This window comes from Castor canadensis, chromosome 3 (genome assembly GCF_047511655.1).
Source record: "Castor canadensis chromosome 3, mCasCan1.hap1v2, whole genome shotgun sequence".
Classification (NCBI taxonomy): domain Eukaryota; kingdom Metazoa; phylum Chordata; class Mammalia; order Rodentia; family Castoridae; genus Castor; species Castor canadensis.
In genome coordinates, this window is record NC_133388.1 from 143,304,681 (window position 1) to 143,329,169 (window position 24,489).

The window sequence follows — 24,489 nt, forward strand, 5'->3', positions numbered from 1 at the left end:
GACAGGCGGGGATATTTGTTGAGGGTGGGTGGAATTCAGGGGCCATTCCATGGAGAGTTTGAATGAGTGAGGGGAAAAAAGTCAGAAATACAATAGGGGGCATCTTTCTAAGTTCAATATATGCGACATATTTTCTTGGCCACTACACTTAGCTGTTATAATTTGCTGCTATAACCCTGTAGCTTCCATTTGTGGATATGTTCTCTTGGTCATCTTCATAAAATTAAGTTAAATACATAAACATAAGAGATGCCAGTAACATTGCTCTTCTGAGTTTTCAAATATGTACTTTCCAATGTGCCCTAGCTTCTCTGGTTTCTGGAATTCTGGTTGGGACTTCCTGGGGAGATCCTCCTTGATTTGGATTAACAACACCGTAGCTCATTTCACACAGAGGTTAAGGCAACATAGCTTTCAATAGCCCCAATTATCACTCTTACCTATTCTGCAGGAAAGCTACTGTGAACCACTACTCCCTCCCAAGAACCTATGTCCATCAATACACAATGGGTGCAAAAAGGCATGGGAACAAAAGAAAACATGCTTCATGGATTGTGGAGAAATCATACAGAAAATCAAATCTCTAGTTTCTCTTTGCTACTTTTCTATTTTTTCAAGGCATTCCCTGGAGGAAGTGTGTGTTTCAAGCAGTCATACCTCAGGCTGACTGTCCCTCTGGGTGGGGAGGACAGGATGGTGTGGGTGTGTTGTCTCTGCTCTCCTGTGCCTGCTGGATGATGATGTGTTGGTGACACCTGGTAAATACAAAGGAAACCAAGTTGACAGAGCACATTCTCCATCCCACGCATTTATTTAGCCTCTGCAACATGAGCAACCATCGTTCTTGGCCACTATATGTGAAGTGAGATGCTTTCTTTTCAGTGACCACATGTTAAAACAGGTGTGTGTGGGGGATGCTCATGGTAGATTTAAATACAACCCCAAACACAAAAGACCCACAAACAATAAATATTTGAAAAATCATCATTACTTCATATTCCAATTTGCCCAAAACAATGTATTTGCACTTGAATATCTTAAACTTGAAAGTATAAGCCTCATAAATTAGATCAAGCAGAGTAAGCTTCCTGGCTCCCCTTTTATTTAAAAAAAAAAAGTTTTGGTGGTACTGGGGTTTGAACTCAGGTCTTTGAGCTTGCGAGGCAGGCGCTCTACCATTTGAGCCACTTCCCCAGCCCTTCTTGCTTTATCTGTTTTTTAGATTGAGTCTCTCATTTTTGTTCAGGGCTGGTGTCTGACCATGATCCTTCTACCTATGCCTTCTCAGTGACCAGTTTTACAAGCATGAGCCACCACTCCCGACCTGTGATTTCCCTTTTTAAAGATGAAAAACACCTAGGTCGGGTACAGGTGGTACACACCTGTAATCCTAGCTACTCATGGGGCAGAAATCAAGAGGATTGCAGTTTGAAGCCAGCCCCTGGGGAAATAGTTTGTGAGACCCTATGTCGAAAAAACCCATCACAAAAAAGGACGGGTGGAGTGACTCAAGGTGCAGGCCCTGAGTTTACCCCAGTACCAAAAACAAAAAAATCAAACAAACAAAAAAAGAGGAAACATCTGGAATAGTTAAGAGATTTATCTAAGATTCTAAGATTACAAAGCTAGACAGTGACACCACTAAATTGTGGAGGCAGGCCCTCAGTTTACTCCATTATTAGATCTTTCACAGCCACTAAATAGATGGAATCTTGGATAAGAAATTCCCCAAACAGGCTTTAGAAGCCAACAGGACTAAAGGCAAGAGGCCAAGAGCCTGAACAAATGATCATCTCATCACTTTACCCTGACTGAGCACTCACTGTGTGCAGGTATGTTACAGCAACTTTTATTTCACACCACTTCATGCGATTTGTGATATTACTGATCCCATTTATGGATAAGGAAATCAAAGAATAGGGAGGTCAGATAACTCGGTCAAGGTCATGTAACAGAACTTGTGTTGCAGCTCTGCCTTATGCCAAGGCTTGTACATGTTTCACTTCTGTTGTTCACTTGTGATAATAAGAGGGTCCCTACTAACTGATTCTTCTTGAATTACTCACAAAGTCTCTTTGTGTCCCCTGCTTTTTTTTTTTGAAAGTGATAGTAAAGTTTATTAGGAATAGAATACACTTTCAATAAACTGAAAGCAGATTGAAAGAGAATGAGAACAACTAGTGTCACCTGCTCCTATAACACTAAATATTTTTCCAGCTTGTGAGAATCTCAAAAGATGCAAAAAGCTAATTTTCACAACAAAAGAAGAATGATGTTCCAGTAATTAAACAGTATTGTCATATATGGAAGAGGACCCATTTTATAAATTTAAAAACTTAATCACCTAGAAGATGTCATGGCCAGAGAAATACCACACCAATTAGTAGTCAAGGGAGCACTCCTAAAACATACTTATGGAATTGATTTTGGCTTTTCTTTCAATAGGAAGAGATGCACATCAGTGTTATTCCCATACCTTAATTTAAAAAATTATCCAGGCACATAAGAACCTGACATTTAAAGGATTGTTGCCATGAGTCTGGACCATTCTATTTGACAGGTTGTTTCTTTAAGTTAAGGCTGCATGAAGTGAAGGCTAGCAGAGATGACATACAGAATTTTCAAAAATAAAGGCTTTAGAGCTCAGTGCATGTACTTTGTGCATAGACATTTAGGTCATTCCAAAAGCAAAGTACCCCACACCCCTCCCACAATGTGCATGGTTTGTACAAGATGCAAAACAGCAACTCAAGATGCTTCTGGACACCAGTGGCCAATGCAGATGATCCAGCACATGCTCATATGAATTGTTTAAAATTGCCAGGACAACTAAAATTAAAAAATTGTCATAGACTGTGGAATCCCAAGAATACTGGGAGAACTGGTGGTCAGAGAATCAGGACAATGTGTCATCAGCCAAGGCTCTGGGAAGGTTCTATACTTTGCAAAGTTGCCATCGCCCTTTGGGAAAAGGTGACAGGAAACTACTAGATGTTCCCTATCCAGCAAATACTTCTTAGGAGCAAAAGATGATGGTGCCGTGTTTGCATGTAACCTGTGCACATCCTCCCCTATGCTTTATGTCCTCTCTAGACGACTTACAGTGTAAGTGCTATGTCAATTCTTGTACTACATTTTCTGGGGGATCGTAAGAAAGTCTATACAAGCTCAGTACTGAGGCGGCTTTTAAAATATTTTTGATTTTTGTTTGGTTGAATCTGCAGATGTGCAACGTGAAGATACAGAGAGCTGGCTGTACTTGCTACACACCAGACACTATTCTAGATTCTGTGGATACAGCAGTGAGGAAGCAAAGCCTCTGTGTGGATGGAGCGGAAGCAAAACCTCTGTGTGGATGGAGCTTATGTTCTAGTGAGCAAGAAATATAAAAAGATCATTTTAGTGATAGGTATCTAAAGAAAGTAAAAGAGGATAGTAGGATAAAATGAAATCAGAGGACTGAAGAAAGTAAAAGAGGATAGTAGGCTAAAATGAAATCAGAGGAGAGAATACTTATTTATTTGTGGTAGTAAATGAAGTTCTGTAAAGCCAGGTGCTGGGGACTGTGATCCTTCATACTTAGGAGGCTGATAATGGGAGGACTGTGGTTTGAGGAAAACCAGGGAAAAAGTTGGTGATATCCCATTTCAACCAATAGCTGGGTGCAGTAGAATGTACCTGTCGTGCCAGCAAAGGTGGGAAGCATAAACTAGGAGGATCCTAAAATAGGACAATCTCAGTTCAGGTCAACTTGGGCAAAAAAAGAGACCCTATCTCCAAAATAACCAGAGCAAAAAAGGGCTGGAGCTATGGCTCAAGCCTGGCAAGTGCAAAGCCCTGAGGTTTAAAAAAAAGTCTCTGAGGAGGTTACCTTTTATCAACTGAAGGAGAGTACAATGACACAGGTCTTCAATTGTATAGGGTCCCAGAGGGGCCAGAGAGCACCCTTGGGGAGTGGAGGGTGGGAGGAGAGGAAAGGGTAGGTTCAGGTTCTGTCCAGGCACTTTGATCAGAGGCTTTGCTAAGTGCAAGGGGAAGCCATGCAAGGGTTATAAGAAAATACAATATCTGAGTAATGCTTTGAAAGGATCACTTCGGCTCTTAAAGAATGGACAGGAGGCAGTTTAGAAAGGAGGCCTACAGACTAGCAAGGAAGCTCTTGTAATGTTCTAGGCAAAACCAGCAGTAGTTTAGAGAGGTGTGGGGTGGGTGAGGAGCCAGACCCGTGTCCCTGAGAGGCAGAGCTGAGGATGTGCCAATGGATGGCATGTGGGACAAAGGAAATGCAGATACACCTTTAGATGAATCCAGACAAAGATGGATCCTAGGTTCTAGCCTGAGTGGCTGGGGACAAGGAGGATGGTGGGGCACCACCATGAGAAAACTGGCGCAGTGGCAGGTTTGGGGGAGGCAGGAGGAACAGGTTTTTGAAAATTCCATGAGCACTCCTGTGGGAATGATGCCCCCTACAGTAATTATTCTTCCTAATGGCTCTCTTAACTATTCTGCAAGTAGCCACACCCCATTCCACAACAGCCGTGGCTTGTGCAGGGTTAAATGCAGCAAGAGATGGAGGATCCACTTCACACTTGGGTATGTCGCTTAGTTCTCTGGGAGGCTCAACAGGACCTACTTGGGAATCTTCCTTAACAATTGTAATAGTAAGACATGTTGTAGCTTCTTTTTTTATTTGGGATGAGGGTAGAGAATGAAGGGAGTGACTGGGGCAGGGAACTAACATTTATTCAGCTCATGTGAATATGAAAGACAAGTGCTAGGTTATTTATTATCTCTTTTAATCCTTACAGCAAACCTGTAACAACTGCAGCTTGGAGATAAAGAAACTCATCCTAGAGGTAAAAGCAGCAGTGGTAGTATCTACTGTTACTATTAGAGCTTGCTATATGAGTGAACTGTGAGTTAAATGCCTCCCATAGGTTAACTAAATTCTCTGTCTCTGTCTCTGTGTGTGTGTGTGTGTGTGTGGTGCTGGGTATGAAACACAGGAACTTGAACATGCGAAGCCCATGCTCTATCACTGAGCCCCACCCCCAGCCCCTTTGAATTTAATTTGTAGCACAAGTCACTGTCATTTCAGATGGGAAATCACTTACAGATGAAGAAATGGAGAAGTTAAATACACTGTCAAGGCCACATAGTTAATAAATGTTAATAAATGGTGGTCCTTTGATTTAAACTCAGTTGTCTATTACCAGCTGACCTTGGAACTTCCCTTCTGGATAATGTCAAAGCCCTATTCTTTCCACTATTTGATTCTACTACATAACTGACTGAAGTACTGTGCCCTAGAAGGCACAGGCAACAAAAGGAAAAATACACACAAATGGGATTATATCATGGAAGAAGCTTCTGCACAGCAAAAGGAACAGTCAACAGAATTAAGACACAACCTAGCCAAGAGTGGTGGTGCACACCTGTAACCCCAAAACTTGAGAGGTGGACACAGGATTGTGAGTTTAAGACCAACCTGGGCTACATAGCCAAGCTGTATCTCATAAAAAAAAAAAAAAGATATCTAGAATATATAAGGAACTAAAAAAGATGAACACCAACTTCCCCCAAATAATCCAATTAAAAATGGGTTAAAGAATTAAACAGACACTTGTCAAAAGAAGACATACAAATGGCCAACACATACATGAAAAAAATGCTTAATCTCATGACTCATCAGGGAAATGCAAATCAAAACCACAATGAGATATAATCTCACCCAAGTTACAATGAATAGCATAAAAAAAGATAAAAAATAACAAATGCTGGCAAGAATGCAGAGAAAAGGGAGCTCTATACACTACTTGTGGGAATGCAAATCATTACAGTTGTTATATGTATGGAGGGTCATCAAAAAACTAAAAACAGAACTTCTACATTATCTAGCAATTCTATTACTAATTATTTATCCAAAGAAGATGAAATTTGTATACCAAAAAGATACTTGCACTTTACGTTTACTACTAAAATACAGAACCCACATTCACACTCATTTGTGGAGACTAACAACTCAGTCTTGTAAAAGAAGACTGGAACAGTGGTCACTAGGGGCTGGGAAAGGGAAGGGTTAAGGATAGAAAGAAGTTCGGGAAGAGGCAGCAGAGTCAGAATGGAGGAATTTCTAGTTGAAACAATCTGTGGTATACTTCACAATGTCTAGAAGAGTATGAAATTCCCAACATGTGAAAAGGATTAATGTCTGAAGAGATGGAGATATATAAGTGGATAGTTATTATCCTGATTTGATTATTACATATTGTACACATGCACTGAATCACCATAAGGATGTACAAATATTATCTCAACAAATAAGTACTCACAATTTTTGACAAAAAAAAAAAAAGAAAAAAATTTGTGGCCAAAAATAAAGCCCTCTGAAGCATTATTTTGACGTTCTTTCCCAGTAGTTTCTACACATTCATCTTTGTTTTATTTCTCAACCTTTTCTAAGTTCTACTTTGAGGCATGTTTTATGAAGCATATACTTAGACAGTATATTATAACAGTACTATGTGATATTATTTCTAAATAAATAAAATTATTAGGCGATATGTCCATACTATGACTCCTGGATAGGTGTGACCTCAGAAGAGTTTTGGGCACTGGTACTTCATACCTGTAATCCTAGCTACTTGGGAGGCTGAGATCGGTAGGATAGCAGTTCAAGGCCAGCCTGGGCAAACAGTTCCAGGGACTCCATCTCCAAAATTACTAGAGCACAATGGACTGGAGGTGTGGCTCAAGTGGTAGAATGCCTCAAGTGTGAGGCCCTGGGTTCAAACTCCAGCCCCATCCCATCCCCCAAAAAAAGAGTTTAAAGAACTCTAAGCAATACTAAAAAATGTGGCTAATCTTTCCCAGATGTATTACATGAACAAATCCTAAGTAGAAAGAATACACTTCCTCTGACCACTGTTTTACAGTAACGATAGCAGTAACAGCAAATGTTCCGTAATGTTAGCCACTTGCTAAGACCAAGCACTGAACACTCTTCTACAAGGTCACAAAGAATGCAGGAGATGGCTTAGGAGGCCATGTGACTTACTAGAGGTCAGAGTTCAGGGAGAGCAGAGCCAGGACTCCTAAGGGAGCCTCACAGGAGAGCAATAATACAGACATTGCGTCCTTCTGTAAGTGTGTTTGGGAAATTTATTTTCTTTGTGATTTTTCTCTCTCTAAAGTGGAATACAACTTTGGCTGGTTTTATTCTCTTATAAAATACAGTAAGACCACCTAATTCATGGATTTATTACACTCAGTTTTGACCAAGTGGAGTAAAACTAAATTTAAAAAATCAAAAGCAATTAAAAAACAAAACATTTTAAATTCTCATACATGCAATGCTCAGTTCAGCCAATGTGAAGTCTAGTCAGTCCTGTGCTATCATCAGTTGTGTTCAAATTGTTGTGTGATCTGCTGAGTGTTTCCCTTCCCTTCATTTTGTGAAAATCTGCCCCCCAAAAAGCAAATGGTACCTCAAAAGTAAGGTCAAAGTGAATGTGCTTTAATTTAAGTAATAAAGTGAAAAATTTCAATTTGTTGAAGACAGCATGTCTTTAGCTGAAACTGGGAAGCATTACAGGAAAATGAATCAAGCATCCACAGTACAGCAGTGAACTCTATATATCCTAAGCATTCTCTCTCTCACTGATACAGGAGAGAGAAAATTTGAACTCAAGGCTTTGTGCTTGCTAGGCAGGGGCTCTACCACTTGAGCCACACCCACAGTCCTGTTTTGCTTTCATTATTGGTCAGGTAGGATCTTTCATTTTTGCTCAGGGCCTGGCCTGATCCTCCTACATACACAGCCTCTTGCATAGCAGGGATCACAGGTGTGTGTAACTACTGCTGGCTTACTTACTGAGATGGGTTCTCACTAACTTTTTTGCCTAGACTGGCTTTGAACCACGATCCTCCTGATCTCTGATCTCCACCTCCTCAACCTCCACCTCTGCTGATGATTATAGACATCAGCAGCTGTGCTCGGCACACTTGCAGCTTTTTCTCAATGGCAGTCTCCCTGGAACCTTATACTGAAAGATACCAAGGGTCTATTTACTATGCTATATTGAACCCTCTCTTGGGCATTTAAGAAAAAAAAAAAAAGGAAAAAGAAAAGCCCAAACCAACTAAACATCAAACAATTAAGCACTAAGCGCTACTATTTCTCTCCCACTCCAAATCCATGTTGAAACTCTAACCCCTCATGTGGGTATACTTGGAAATAAGGCCTTTAAGGAATTAAGGTTAAATGAGGTCATGAGGGAGGGGCCCTGATCCAATAGGATTAATGCTCTTAAAAAAAGAGACACTAGTTGGGTGCTGGTGGCTCCTCGTGGGGCAGAGATCAGGAGGATCAAGGTTTGAAGCCAGCCAGGGCAAATAGTTTGAGAGAACCTATCTTGAACAAAACCCAACACAAAAAAGGGCTGGTGGAGTGACTCATGTGTAGGCCCTGAGTTCATACCCTAGTACCACAAAAAAACCCAAAAAACCAAAAAAACATAAAAAAGAGACACCACAGAGTTGACACACATGTGTACCTACTCTCTCTCTACTTCTTATTCTCTCTTGCTATTGACTGCACACACAGAGGAAGGACCAGGTGAAGATACCGCCATAAGGTACACACCTACAAACCAGGAGAGGTTCCCCAGTAACTAAGTTGGCTGACACCTTGGTCTTGGACTTCCAGCCTAGCCTCCATAACTATGAGAAAATAAATTTCTGTTATTTAATCCTACCAGTCTATGGTATTTTGTTATGTCAACTGAGCTGATTAAGAGCCAAGAGCTCTTACATGTCTGTCATAAAAAGACAAGAGAAAGGCATGGAATTAATTGGAAGTAAAAGCATGACATTAGAGAAAAACAGGCTGAAGAAAGCGGTAATTAAGGAGAGCCTTCTCTCTTCTTCCCCCCTCATAGCCTGAAGCTAGAAAAGACTGAAGTTACAGAGGTACTTGCAAATATGCAGATCAGTCTTCTGGGCTACACATCCCCAGGAAGGGTCCTACTGAGTGAACTCATTAAAGCCCAACGTTTAGGAAACCCAGCAGAGGCAAATGAATAAGTAAAATCCTACAAGCCTTGGGATTGCTCAGAAGGAGATTTCCCCGTTCTCTAGGAAGTGTCCAGAACATTTCTTCAATACCAGGTCTCAAAGACAGAGGAGGAAATTGACAACCTCAGAGCATTTGTTTTGGAGTACAAAGAGAAAGGTGTTTTTCTAAAAAGTATCTTATAAAATAGAAACTACTCTCTCTACAGTTTGGACATAACTGAAGCCACCATCACAACTCATTTATTACAATGTAAATTTTTGAGAGCTGCTGTCTGGAGCTATCACACCAATTTAGGAGGAAGAAATTACAAAGTTATTCAATATCACCTGACTCCTGTCTTCTAGGGATAGGGACTAGCATTCCCAGCAGTTCAGGGCCATCTGCTAGCAGTCAGTGGACATGTGATAGTTTTACATCTGTGAAGTGAATGCCATTAGGAAAGCCAGCAGCGCAGGAAACACCTATTTTTTTTAAAAAGCATTGACAGGGAGTTTAAAACACAAGGAACATCTTAGTGTATCATTCTTATCTTTGTACAGTAAAATGAAAGTCTTAAAAATACCTTTCCCTATAAGAATGGCATGGCTGACTGCTATAATGGTCTAAAGTCTAGGCTGATACTACAAATCAGAAGCTGCTGCAGGAGTTCAGTGGAATTCCTAGTTAATCCAGCCACGGTCTATGCTTCTTGTCAAAGCTCACTGCTAGAGCCTGCCTACACAGGTAGCCAGCACAGGGAAACGAGGGATTGTGTGAGAAATCTAGAGCACTGAAATGAGGGTTGATATGTGCCATGTCTGTGGCAGAGTTTTAAGTTTCCATTGCTGGAAAACAGTATAAAGTGTCCTGGTTGGCATCCTACCGTGTAAGACATTCAGGAACCTGGGGATAGGCAGCTAGTAAAACCCAGTTGGAGTGATTTCTCTGTACTTCAGAAGGAAATGGTTTAGTTAAGAAAGCAGAGGGGGATATCTAGCGTGATGGGTCACATGCTTTACTTGATTTTCCATTAGATGAGCAATAGGGTATACGCTCTGTAATGCTCTTCCCATCCAGAGGCAGGAATTAAAGGGTTTAGACAGCAGGTCAATATCATTCTGTAATTGGAGCTGCCATTCTAGCAACTAATATAGAAGGGCTGCCTCAGATGTGATATGCATAGCCACTCTGGGCCTCTGTACAATCCACCAAGGAAAAAGTCCCCAAAAGGACAGTTGTTAACCTCTGACACCCACATTGGTGGATCAATGTTTTTGCCAGAAGCAAACTAATACCTGTACGTCTAAGCTGCTGTCTTGTAATGTCTACTGACAAGGTCACTGGTTCAGAACAGACAGCAGCTACTACTATTCAGTAAAACAGGCAACTTTCATAATCATTTGAGATCCATGGTATTGTTTAAAACTTGCATTCCGGGAGTATTTTCTGGAAGCCATCACTTCCCAAATTGCTGTCAGTAGGAGGCTTTTTATTGTTGGCTATTCCTGTATGGAATTTAATAAATATTCATCAACAAGCACAGCATAATTCATGCAGCCACTCTCATTTTTATCAGTTCCATGGGAGGCTTTTAGATTTGCTGGGAACTTTGGGGAGTTGAGTGGTTGACCATAAGGAGCTTAGTGGGGTCTTTGTGGGGAGGGCTGAGGAAGAGATAGTAAGGTTAACATCTGTTATCATAAGCCACTTTCAGAAACTTATCAGGAGTTACACACTACTGTGAGCGTGACACCATGCAGGCTCATGGGTGTTCTGTAATAAGCCGCATAAGACCCAATATATTTTGAAATGAATGGTTAGGAGTCAAGTTAATTCATGGTGATTTACCAGACAGAAATCATTTAATATGTCAAGTTAATTTTTAAGTATTACTTAAATCTGATAGCATATTTTATTCATTTCAAGTTACCCACCAGCATGGATTATTTTCAGGCTTTGAAGGAAAAAATGATTTCCATTTCTTTATTTTTGAAACTTCAAATTACATATCTACAAAATAATTTCAAAGTGACAAATGTTGTAAAATTTATATTGGTAAATATTACCTTTTTCAGATGCGGTCTGAGTTCAGCTATTAATTCTATAGTCTTTTGTAAGCATATAAACATACCGTTAACACAAAAATGTATTTTCAACAAATTGTCAACAGTTGAAACTTTCTTCTAGCTTTCTACAGTACCAGTATAAGCATCTTTTCACAGAAAACTTGAGCCTGTCTGAACTATGAGATACTTTGTTCATGAGTTTATAAAAATATCACTTAAGAAGTACAGTTCTTCCTGCTGGGCATGATCGATCACACACACACACACACACACACACACACAGGGCATGATCGATCACACACACACACACACACACTGGGCATGATCAGTCACACACACACACACACACACACACACACACACACACACACACACACACACTGTAATCCCCGTGGGAGGTGGAGGCAGGAGGAGCAAGGATCAAGGCCAGCTTGGGCAAAGTTAGCAAGACTCTGTCTCTAAAACAAACTGAAAACAAAAAGGCTGGGGACTTGGCTCAAGTGGTAGAACACTTGCCTTGGGTTCAATCCTCAAAGAAAGGAAGGAAGGAAAGAAGAAAGAGAGATAGAGATGGGGAAAGGGAGAGAGGGAAAGAGAAAAAGGGAGGGAGGCAGTCAGAGAGAGAGTGGCTCAAGTGGTAGAGTGCCTGCCTAGCAAGTATGAGGCCCTGAGTTCAAATCTCAGTACCACCAAAAAAAGAAAGGAAGAGAGAGGAAATATTGTACTTTTGTCCTTCAGTCTTTTCATTGTGTGTTTCCACAACTTGTTCTCCAAGCTTGCGTTTGGCTTTGCCATATTTCTGGCTTCTTTGTTTGTCTACTTACTGGAATGCCTGTGAAAGTGACTGGAGGAGACTGCCAGGAAATGCTGAAACTGCTGCCATTGGGGGTGAACTTGGCTGATCCTGGAATGGTCACCGGGGGCGTGGCCTGTTAAACAGAAAACAGAGAGAGTTATTCTGAAAGAACATTTCCCTCAGAATGTCCTACATTCTTATTACCAAAGTAGGACCTCAGGAATGGTTTCAGCTGTATTAATAACTCAGACTATCTGACAGGCGGAGATTAAACAGGGCCGAAAGGGGTAGCCAGAAACAGACTTTTATCCACACCTGAGCAACCTTTCCGGGTATAGAAGGAGATGGTTTTTGGCTGTCAATTTCTGAAACGTTATTATATACACATATGCATATTTTAGAACATCTGTAGCAATTCTTCACTATCAAATTGGAAAATATATACTTTGAGAGTTAATTGGGAAATGGTGGGTGTGTAAACTGGTCAACATTTTGGAGTGTATTTAAGCTATATGTAACAAAATTGTTATCATTCTGTATATTAGCTATTCCACTTCAAAGAATTCATTCTAAGGAAATAGATACAAGGATGATCACTGCAGAACCCTGTGTTATAGATGATAAAATTTAAAAAGAAACACAAATGTCCAGTAACAGAGAAACAGGTAAATACATCATCATATACCCAAAGAACCATTAAAGATGCCAATGCTGAAGAAATCCCATCCATGTGGGTAAAGGTTCCTAATATGTTAAGCAGAAAAAAAAAAAAACCCAAGCAGAGTAAAAACAGTGCTGTAATAGATTCCTTTTCTGAAAAAATGTATACTCATAAATAGAACAGTCTTGAAGGACATACAGAAAATATTAACCAGGCAGCTCTGGGTTGTTCGGACTAGGGATGAATTTTCTTTCTTTGCTATGTTTTTAGTATTTTCTTTTTACTTCTTCCCCTCACATTCCTTTTTAAAAAATTTTGAGATAGGGTCTTGCTATGTAGTTTAGGCTGGCCTTAAACTTACTGTATATTCTGGGCTAACTTTCAACTCTTCATCCTCCTGCCTCAGCCTCCTGGGTACTTGGATTATACATGTTGTATTATCATGCCTGGCCTTCTGCTACAGTATTTTCTATATTTAGTATTTATCATATGTGGGAACAAGAAAGCCCCACTATTATGAATACATGCATTGGGAAGGACCTTTTAGATCACCTATTATGTGTTCTAACTCTCTCATTATACAGATAAGCAAAATCACTTAGTGAAGTTGGTTTAAACCCATGATTTCTTAACTAAGAGCTAACTACAAATAAGAAGAAATAAATGAATTATTCTTCTTGTGGATGTTTTTTGGAACAGAGCCTCTCTATGTAGCCCAGGCTGGCCTTGAACTTTTGATCCTCCTCCTGCCTCAACTTCCCAATTAGGATTATAGGCATGTATCCCCACATTCTGCTAAAGTGTGCACTTTTTGGGGGGTAGTACTGGGGTTTGAACTCAGGGCCTGCACAAGATGGCGCCGTCCCTGCTTCTCTTCCAGGAGTTTACCTTGCCGCCGGCGCGAACGGGCACCCTATAGCAGAACCAGCCAACCAGCCTGCACCTCCTCACACCCCTCACTCCCTCAGCACATAAATACCCCTGTATGAACAATAAAATTTTGCAGCTTGATCAGAACTCCTGTCTTGCTGTCTCCTTCGTGTCTCTTGTCCCTTCATTCCTCCCCTTCTAGGTTCGCTACCCACGCTGATGTGTCCTGCAGGACGGGACATCTGGCGCCCAACGTGGCTGTAGCTTTTATAAAACAGGGGTGGAGAACACAACTACAAGAATGTAAGGAGATTCTTAAAAGTCACCTAAGGTAGTTGAGAATTATGGGGAACAAGGAGATTTAACCATGTCCTACATTTATAGGATTTGTCTCTAGGTTTTGCCAAACTTCAGCATGAATAAGTATCTGTTGGAGGCTCTGTTACAGCACAAAGTGCTTGGGTCCACCCCAGCTCTGACCCAGTAGGTCAGCTCTAGGTGGGAGGGAGTCCCCAAGAATTTATTTCTAGTGAGTTCCCAGGTGGTGATGACACCACTGTTGAGCTGGGGAATACTGAAAACCACTCCTCTAATCTGAGGTAGTTAGTTACCCACTTAAATGGCAGGGTAGGCTGAAGTTCCAGATTTGGAGAGCAGGGTTTTTCTGTCATTGCACCAATGCTTTCTAAGACTCAGCTTCTATTTTATTCTCTTTCTGTCTGTCTAGCTAATCTATCTATGTATGTATCTATGTATCATCTATCTATCTATCTATCTATCTATCTATCTATCTATCTATCTATCTATCTATCTATCATCTATCTATCAGCACCGGGGCTTCACACTATTAAGGATTTTAATCCTCATAACAACATCTAAGGGACAGGATCTTCAGCCAGCACTGGGAAGTCTGAGAATAACCCACAGGGTCCATCTATGTGAAATCTGGGCTTTAAGAGTAGAAAAACAAATTTAGCTACTGGACTGCAGTGTGTGATGCTTTTTTCCATTGAGTTATCCTTTTCTCTCAGGCCAGATGGCTATGGCTTTTGGTCCAGATTAGAGTGACTACTCTCCTGGTCCCCTGCCAGTCACCTGGTAAGCATGGTCAGTGTGCACGAGGTAGAGGGTGGTGGGAGCTGAGCGGCTCAGTGGTGTCATTAGTTTAGTGTCAGTTTTGGCACAAGAAGTTTCTGTCCGGCTGGAGTCTGGGATGGGGAAAGTAGGAGGTGAAGCCAGGGACTGAGAGGGTGAAGCTGGAGCCAGGCTGCACAGTCCATCCGCCACGGAGTCTGTGTTGAGCTTGATCTCAGTATAGTAGAAGTCTTCCTCTCCATCACTGTAGTCAGAGTCTCCAACACGCCTAATGCAGAAGAGAGCAAAACAGATGTGCTCAGCCAATCTGCTCTTTCTTTGCAATCTTGCACATGGTGGTCCCTTCCGTCTGGAAGGCTTTTCCTCTCTCCCTTGTTTGCCTGAAACTCTCTTTTTATTTTTTTATTATTCATTAATTTTAAAATTAGGATATATTTGTTGTACGGGGGGATTCACTGTAAAAATTCCAAATAGGTTTATATGGTACATTGGTTAGATCACCCACCATCTCTCCCTCCCTCCTTCCTTCACACCCCACTTAAAGCAACTGCAAGAGGTTTCATTATTCTATTTCATATGGGTATATGAAGTCCATCAACTATATTCTCTCACTTTCTCTCCTTTGTGCACCCTCCTCCCTCCTACAAGTATACCCCAATACACCGTACCAATTTTACAGTCCTGTCTTTCATTATTAATATCTAAGCTGACATTCAAAGGGGTTTCTCAATGTATCGCTGCTGTGGGTATACTTCACTTTGGTTTGTTCAACCCCTTCCATTACTCTCCCTTACCACTTTACCTCCCACCCCCATTTTTCAGCAGCTTCCAATACATGTCCTTATATCCTCTACCTTCACAGATGTTATGTTTTATGATATTGCTGATGCTCTATTATTCTCTTTTCCTTTCCCAAGTGGAACTCTCTTCATAACCTGTAACACTCAACTATCTACTTTGAGAGAAATCTTCCTTAACCTCTGCTATGGTTTGAAAGTGTTCCCCAAAAGTTCATGTGTCAGAAACTTAATCCCCAAATTCACATGTTAATGGTGTTTGGAAATAGGACCTTTGGGAAGTAATTAAGATTAGATGAAGTCACAAGGATGGGGCCCCTATGATCGCATTAGTGGCTTTACAAGAAGGAAGAAGACAGACTCAAGCTAGTAGGCTTGCCGTCTCACCATGCCATGTCTGCCATGTTATAATGCAGCAAGAAAGCCTTCACCAGATACTGAAAAGATGCCAGCACCATGCTTTTGGACTTACCCCCATTAGGAATATGAGCTATATAAACTATTTATAAATTACCCAGTCTCAGGTATTTTGTTATGGCAACAGAAAATGGACTAAGACAACCTCTTAAAGTAATATACCCACCCACCCATCTACCCATCCATTTATTCATTCATTTAATCATCTGACCACAATTTATTGAGAATCTATTATATCTGACTGTTCTGCCTCTTTATGTCATAATGGATAAAACATAGATCCTTCTCTGATGGGAACTTACAGTTTAATGGAGGAGATAGTTGAGAAATCCATAAAGAAACAGACATTTCATATATCAGGCATTGGTAAGTCCAAAAAGAAACATTAAGCAGTATAAGAGCAAGGTAAGTGATTGGGGATGGCCACTGTATTTTACAGAGTGCTCAGAGGAAAGCTTTGTCAGGAGGTGACATTTTAGCAGACACACTGAAATGAATGGGGCCTGTGAAGCACACAGAGGACACAGAGAGTGTCGCAAAGCCCTCTGGTGGGTGGACCTGGTGTTTTCCCAGGAGTGCAGAGAGGCCAGTGGCTGGAGCAGAGAGAATGAAGGTAGAGGCAAGATCATGTAGGGTTTCACTGCCTTGGGAATGGCTTTGCCTTTTATTCTGGTTGTTATAGAAGCTACTGGGAGTTATGAGAAGTTTAAATTAGTTCTTAAAAGGATCACTGTGGCTACTGTGTGGTAAACAGAAAGCAGGAGGACAAACACAGGAGCAAAAAGCCATGCAGGAGGTGGTTGCCATCAGTAATCTGATGAGGGCTGGAAATGGCTGGGCAAGGGTAGTGGCAGGGGAAGTGATAACAAGCCAGTCTGGGTTGTCAGGAGCTTCCTCCTAACCATTAGTTCTTCATCTTTCAAGTGACTCATCTCTTGAGTTAATTACTTGCATCTTTTGGCAGTACTAGAGTTTGAACCCAGGGCTTCCTTCTTGCTAGGCAAGTGCTCTACCACTTGAGCCAGACACCCAGCCCTTTTTTGCTTTAGTTATTTTTCAGGAAGCAGCTTGAGGTTTTGTGTTGGGCAGCTTTGGCTTGTGATTCTCCTACCTCTTCCTCCTGAGTAGCTTGGATTACAGGTGCACACCACCACATCCAGCCCCTCTGTATGTTTTTGTTTAAAAATCTCTTTGTCATCTCATTGTGACTGTGATCTCCAGGGCTTTGTCCTGTTGATCTTTGTATCACATATATCAGCATACCTGGCATGGAGTAGGAGCTTGGAAATGCTGAATGAATGAACTGCGTGATGCTGAAGTTATTGTAGCACAGTAATTGAGCCTGTGGATTCTGGAGTTGGATTTCACAAACTCAGATCATGACTGACATTTTCTAAGTGTGGGTGTGATTTTGGCAGCCTGAACACAGCCCTGTGCCTCGGTTTCTTCATTTATAAAATGGGGTTAATGAGAGTACCTGTTTGTTGTGAGGATAAAGTGAATAAATACTCACGTGCTGAAGTGCACCTGCCACAGAATAAGCACTGTGCAAATGCTTAGCAAATAAAAATGAGAATGAGGTCTGAAGGTCTCAGTTTTCACTGTCACCAGTACCTTCCCAGATGCTTTCAAAGTTCCTTCCCCGAGTAGAAAGTTGTGCTTTCCCAAGAAAGTTTTGAATAAAATAAAACAATTGTGCATGACCTTAGAAAACATTTATTAGAATTGTTAATTTTTCAAGAAGTGATGCTTATCTGGTACCTGGTTTTCTGGGACGGCTGAGAGAGGTCAGGAACACCCTCATTTCATGGACATATCTAGCAGCAGCCATAGATCACTGATGTGAAACAACCTTATTTTCTTGCTAATGATTCCTATATAGAACCTAACATAAACCACCTTCCCTGCCCTCCTGGTCTTTCTGTTTGGACAAATCAATGTTTTCTCCCAGCCTATCCCCATTTCCTCTGAGCTTTCAGGCTGACGCATCTGGGAGGTGTCTTTGTACCAGATCAGGTCTGGCTGAGCTTGGCTTTCTGACCAGCATACTATTGAAGACCCCAGAGAATGGGGCGAAGAATGAGCATTTGTTCTATTCCTTTCCCCACCTCCTTTCCAGTCAAAGGCAAGCTGAGTTACTGCTGGTTGCCAAGTGCCACAAATAAGACACACAGACCTGGGGAAAATTGTGAGTTCTCCAGGGGAAAAATCAGGATCAGCTCCTGGTGTACAAGAATGGAGTGAGATTTCAGAGAAAAACAGTGCACTTTTTATACTGGATGCAAGACATGTTTTCTTTGGGCTTTGACATTCTCCCTCTCTACACCCACACACAGCCAATACTCTTTTAAAATGTCCCATTTTCTACAGTTGTGAAACTGAGCTCATGGATTAAGGTAAGAGCAGTGTTCTCTCCCAGTGCGTGAGAGAGCTCAGACTCTGGACTGTTTCTTCTTCTTCTTTTTTTTTTTTTTTTGTGGTGGTGGTACTGGAGTTTGAATTTAGGGCCTCATGCTTGCTAGGCAGGCACTCTACCACTTGAGTATGGCTCCAGTCTTCCTGGACTTCACAGATTGGCCTTGGAGTCCTGCAAACCCAAGTTTCTTCCTGGACAGTGGTTGGCGGGGCTGTGAACCACAATTTGCCAAGGCGATTCTCATAGCACATCAGTAAAAAGGGGACCCTAGGAAAGCAAATAAAGTGGCTGCATTTTGAATGCCACCTACTGTTGCGTGCACTCCGGGAGCTCAGAGGAAAATCCTGTGATACCACTCATGGTCTATAAATACATATACACATAGCCTGCGCTTTTGAGTAAGACTGAATAGGATTCAATTTTCCGAGCAGACAGGCTTGAAAACAAATACTCTACCTGCTGGCTATAGCTTTGGGAAGTTTTTTCTAAGCTTTTAGCTTACTCTAAGCTGTTTATGTTGTGAATTGTTTTGATAGTGAGATTTGAGGGGACACACTACAGGATTTCCTTCCTCGAAGGCTTTGTGGAGAGGAGTGAGGGTGTTTTGCACAGTAATATTTTAGTGTGGCATTTCTTGGACGTTCATGTAGAACTGGGGAAGCTAAAGCCAGCCTGGGCCTCATCCCCAAGGCTTAGTGACCTTCTGGGTGTCCTGCTCTAGAAGGTTCAGATGGTTCTCCAAGTATCAGCCTGAAGAGTTAGGGAGGCATGTCTCTATTTTTCCCTGTGGTCATTGATGGAGCTGATCCTCATGGATTGGCATAACATCTTAGAACAGATTTTCCTTCTCTGCATGTACTACTTTTCATGGATGATGCACTTCCTAAATGTATTCCTTGCTGGGCAAAGTGACTGCTGTGTTTATCTTTTTACACTCATCTTCCTTGTCCAACCATGTAGGCTTGGTCATGAGTTTGGGTTTGCCTATGCACACTGGTAAGAACTTAGGGTTTCTCAGGGTCCTGTCTTAAGTCCTGGATGACCTGACCAAAAAGACTCACAACCAAAGCAGGAGACAGCTGACCTGCCACTGCCCACCTGCTATGGATTCTAACTGCTGTGGCTCCCAAAACTCCATTGTTATCTTTATACACTAGGAGGAAAAGTATCAATTGTACAAATCAATTCTATTTGAGCAATAGAAAGGTGGAGTCAGAACACTGGGCATCATCAGAAGAGTACCACCAGCAGACTGGCATAGTGATTCTTAAACCCTCTACGATGATATATGCCTTTGAGCCTCAAAGTCATATTCACGACTCTCCACTGGAAAAATAAATGCACATTTCATTTTATAGACAATTTTAGGAGGCCCAAAGACCCCTTGAAGTGCAACCACAGCTCCCAGATTAAGAACTACAGTTCTAGTGTTTTGTATTTTGTAAGTATCTCTCACACACATTTTATCTTTGACACTCACACATGCCCAGCTGACATTACAAGTCATTTGAGAGAAAAGGGACTCGGAGCAGGCACTTGCCTAATGAGAATAAACCAGGGAGGCTTTACAGCATTCAGTCTTTGTTGTCTGCCCTGGGATATACTGCCATACTATCAGCAGTGGCTGCCTCTTTGGAGAGATGGAAGAGCAAGCCAGTCCAGTGTCTAGAACTTAAAAGGCACAGTGTGGCCCATGATCTCTGAGTATGGGGGTGGAGGCCAAACTGACTGAGGCTACCTGAAGCTCTAGATGGAGGACTGCCTTACCCGAGGTGAACGGTCCGGATGTGCTTTTGGATGCCTGCAGCAGTGCTGAGCACCTTGCCACAGTTTTTCCAGAGGCATTTGAACATCACCTTCATGGAGTTCTACAAAGAGGAGAGAAACAACGTAATGAAAACTAACCCATCGCTATTCACTTTCTGTCATCGCAACCTATTTTTTCCTTCATTAGAAGAGTAATCCTCCCCGTGCTCTTGACTGTAACTCAGCATACCGTTCCAGGACTTCCCGAGCTGTTGAGCAGCTTGGTGCCCTCAGACATTTGCTCACATCCTTCGTGAGCAATGAGCTCGGCTAGGACACTTCAGATCATGCCCATGAATTTGGGTCACAACAGTGGCTAACATTCACCGAGCACTTACAAGACGCCAGGTACGAGCTGAAGTGTTTATCCTACTTAATCCTAAAACAGAGAAGCTATTATTAATCCCTACTTTATAGAGGCACAGAGAACTTCAGTGAAAACTGCCCAGCCAATAAACTAGCTATAGTCAGAGGTAGAAAACAAATCCAGAAAGTCTGGCTCCTGAACCCAGCCTTCCCACCAGCACATGACTCCACGTTCTTCAACGAGAGTCTCAATGTTTTCCAGAAACAGTCTGGCACAGTGAGGGCACTATTTTGGACTTACTTCTCAAGTCCTGAGTGCTTTATTTATAAAGTAGGAAGAATAACGGTGCCTGTCGCATAAGCTTATTATGAGAATTTAATGAGGTCAAGGAAGTGAATCAGAAGAATACCAGCAGGAGTAAGAGAAGCTATTACGATAGCATTAGGATTTTGCTTCCCGGAATGGATTTCTTTCTTTTTTTTGCAGGGCTGGGGACTGAACCCAGGTCCTTGTACATGCTAGATAAGCACTCTACCACTGAACTATATTCATCCTGGAATGAATTTTACAGGAAAAGGACATGGGGACAGACACTTCCATGTGTTTACCAAGTCTCTTTCTTTTGGGGAGGGCCTTGGAGCACTATGGGAGTTTGAACTTAGGGCCTTAGGGCCTCATGCTTGCTAGGCTTCTTTTTCTTGAATGCACATAGCTTGATCTCATTTTTCAACCTTTGTTGCAATCAAGATGGGTCATGTGACTAAATTAGGACTATTGGAACGTGATGCACATTCTTTCCAAGCTTCACCCCTAAACTACATCCCAATGCTACTCCCACCTGCTGTGCTGCCAAGGACACCCAAGGATTGAGGGGACAGCAGAATCTCCAGATCATGGGTTCTTTATCCTTTGTTTGCTATGAGCTGCTTTGGCAGTCAGGTGAAACCTTGAGCTCCTTTTCAGAATACTGATTTTTAATGTTAAAGTAAATTATGGGCTTTAATTTATGTCTTAGTAGAAGAGTGCTTGCCCACCCTTCATGAGGCCCTGGATTCAATCTCCAGACCCTCAAAAAGCAAAACAGAAGAAAGCCAGGCACCAGTGGCTCATCCTGTAATCCTAGCTACTTGAGAGAATGACATTGGGAGGACTACAAATCTAGAGCAAGGAGGTTTGTGAGGCTCCATCTCAACAGAAAAAAATCTGGACCTAGTGGTGCTTGCCAGTCATCCCAGGCTTCCTGCAACCATGGGAAGCCTAACCATGGAGATTCTTGGGCAGAGGATTGAGTTCAGGCTGACCTGGGCAAAAAATGAGATCCTATCTCTAAAATAACCAGAGAAAAAAGGACTGGAGGCATGGCTCAAGTGGTACAGCACCTGCTGAGAAGTGCAAAGCCCTGAGTTCAATCCCTAGTACCTCAAAAAAACAAAAAAACCAAAAGAAAAACAATGCAAACAAAAAACCAGAACCATCTCTCTCACAGAATTACAAAGAAAAGCAAGTATACTGGAATACAATTGTAAGTGTCAGAAATATTTTGTGATATGGTAATAACAGGTTAAATAACAAGATCTTGAAGTGGGTCTAATAATAACCAAAATTTCAGGGGAGTGCTAAGTATAAGTGATATTTTATGATATTTACTAAGTTTGTAATGTGATGCCTATGATTTCTATTGGTATTAAAGTCACAGGTAGTGCTAATATTATGGTTTGCTGCCTTCAATCATAATTGCAGGAAGTGTTATAGTTAAGAGGATAATAAGGACACACATTCCCCTATTCAGGTTCCTAAATTCCCTCTGAATTCTGCACACCTCTTTGGCGATCTGCAACCACCAGGTGAAGAACCCTTACACTAGAAGAAAGGAACTTGGGTCCCTGGAGGGCTGTGTGGGGGCAGAGACACTGCCCCCTTCACTACTCCCACTGACCTGGTTGGACTGTAATATGAGAAATAAACCTTTATTGAGTTGAGCTCCTGGGGTTTGGAAATGCGTTGTTCTGATAGTAAGGCTGCCTTGACTCACAAACACAGCAGTGAACCCTTGTCTGAACTGAGGGAATTGATGTAGCTTTGTTTACATATGTGCTATGATTTCTGCCATCACATATGGCACACAGTTCCCAGCACCATGCTCCTCATTCATGTGTTTAGAAGACGGAACGAGCATCTACACGACTGACCGAGATGCCCAACCCCAGTGAAGACTCTCTAGGTCTCTAGATAGAAAAAGTGTTTGGAAGCTTCCAGAACTGAAGCATGTCTATGTGTTGGAGAACAGTAGCTTTTAGCCTGGCAAGCAGAGGCCAAAGGACAAAACACAGCAGCATGTTGCTATAGTCTGTTACATCAGATTTGTGACAACGGAAGGCACCGGTGTCCTTATGGGTGTCATGAACCCGGTGGCTTGATATGTCTCAGTGACTCTTCCTGGGCAACCAGTGTTCACAAGCACAGCAAGTTTGTTGCTCCCTAAGTAGCTCCTGCACATCCCTATCAGCTCAGTGAGGCCCCTGCTATGTGTAGTGTTGAGTGGAAGAGCTGGAGTTACAGGAGCCAGAGCTGAAGCTGAAGGAAGGACATGAGCTGAAGGGAGGACATGAGACAATTTAGAAGACTTTACAGGAACCCTAGGAATCTGTACCCATTCTAAGCAGACATTTCATAAGTTTCTGGCTCCCTGATTCTCTCAGGCCATGGGTTGAAATACATGGACTACAACTGGAGCCAAAAGGAGCAATTTAAATCTTCTGAAGTTCACAAAACGAATTCTTCTTGGTATTTTTTATTTAAAGCATGTAACTTGGCTCTTGCCCATTTTTTCAAATGGTGCTCTACTATAGAAAATATCTCCCATTTAAGGGAATTAATGACTCAAACCAAATTATAGGTACCTGATATTTCAAATATCTGCCTGCATATGAAGTCATGATAGATGAAAACAATTTTTGATTCATTCATAAGCTTTTTGCTGATGACAGTCTTTCATTTATTGAACTAAGTACCTGCTTGGCAAGGAATATTCCAAGTGCTGGGGACAGAGAGCATGCAAGAAAGGATGCTGCCCTGGAATAAAATTCTTGTGGGGATATATTTTAATATATGACAACCATGTCTAAGGCCTCTAGCAGATGATTTTTGAACTTGGACTGGAACTGGCTGGAAAAAGAATCAGCCATGCTGAAAGCATGAAGACAAAAACAGCTTGTCCTATGGTGGGTGAGTGTGTGGAGGGAGGTGAGAAAGAAGGACTGAGTTTTTAGAGTGAGGTGGGGAAGGGGGCAATTAAAAATTAAAAAAACAATTTTTTTGGCAGCACTGGGGCTTGAACTCAGGGCCTCATGCTTGCTAGCCAGGTGCTCTACCACTTGAGCCATATTCAAGTTGGGGGTGGGGCAATTTTTTTGAGGTAAGTTGGAGAGTCAGGCAGGGCCAGATCATGTAGGGCCTTGAAGGAGAAGGTAAGGAATTTCAATTTTATTCTGAAGAAAAATTACTGAAAGAGGAGAGTGACACTATATAATTTAGATGAAAAAAATTAGTCTTAGAGCTGGAGGTGTGGATCCAGTGGTGGAGTGCCTGCCTAGTGAGTGTGAAGCCCTGAGTTCAAAGCCCAGTATTGCCAAAAAAGAAAAAAAAATATGAGTTTGTTTGGGGAGCAGGAGAAAGTAAGTTTACTAGTATGGGTGCTATCATAGTTAAGGGGGGTGGTTAGAGCCTACAGGGTCCTGAGGACGAAGAATGGAGGACTCATTCAAGATAGATTTTGGAGACTGATCTTAATGTTGGGTTGAATGTGAGTCATGATCAAAGTGGTGATACTAAAGATGATGTCACGCTTTAGGTTTGAATGACTGGGTGAATTGTGGTTCTGTTTTGAAAATGTTAATCTTGAGATTTCTATTATATATCCAAAGAAGGTAAGAAGTAGGAAACTGAATATATAAGCCTGGAACTCAGGGAAGTGAGAGGCAGGCATAGAAATTTGGAGTCAGAAGCTCAAGAAACATTTATCATTTGGGTCTGGCTGAGATCACCTAGGGAACAGTGCAGCTAGAGATGATGGCATGTCCAGGACACTGCTGTATCTGATGTTCCAGGCTGGAGACTAAAATGCAGCAGTAAGAGAGAGGAGCAATCAGGACAGTGTGACATTAAAAGCACAAACATAAGAAAATGCCTCAGAAAGGAAGATGT

The 24,489-nt window shown here is 41.8% G+C and overlaps 1 protein-coding gene across 4 annotated transcripts in view; it reads right to left on the reverse strand.

Annotated features, from left to right (window-relative positions):
* The window catches only part of Znf704 (zinc finger protein 704), a 214,618-nt gene that overhangs the window by 13,838 nt on the left and 176,291 nt on the right, over positions 1–24,489 (reverse strand). For all 4 annotated transcript variants that reach the window (XM_074068755.1, XM_074068756.1, XM_074068754.1 and 1 more), the window contains 4 exons: positions 19,941–20,041; positions 14,544–14,811; positions 11,946–12,050; positions 658–755 (listed from right to left, as the gene is read on the reverse strand). In XM_074068755.1, coding sequence (XP_073924856.1) covers positions 658–755; positions 11,946–12,050; positions 14,544–14,811; positions 19,941–20,041 — 572 coding nt within the window. The remainder of the gene's footprint in view (positions 1–657; positions 756–11,945; positions 12,051–14,543; positions 14,812–19,940; positions 20,042–24,489) is intronic.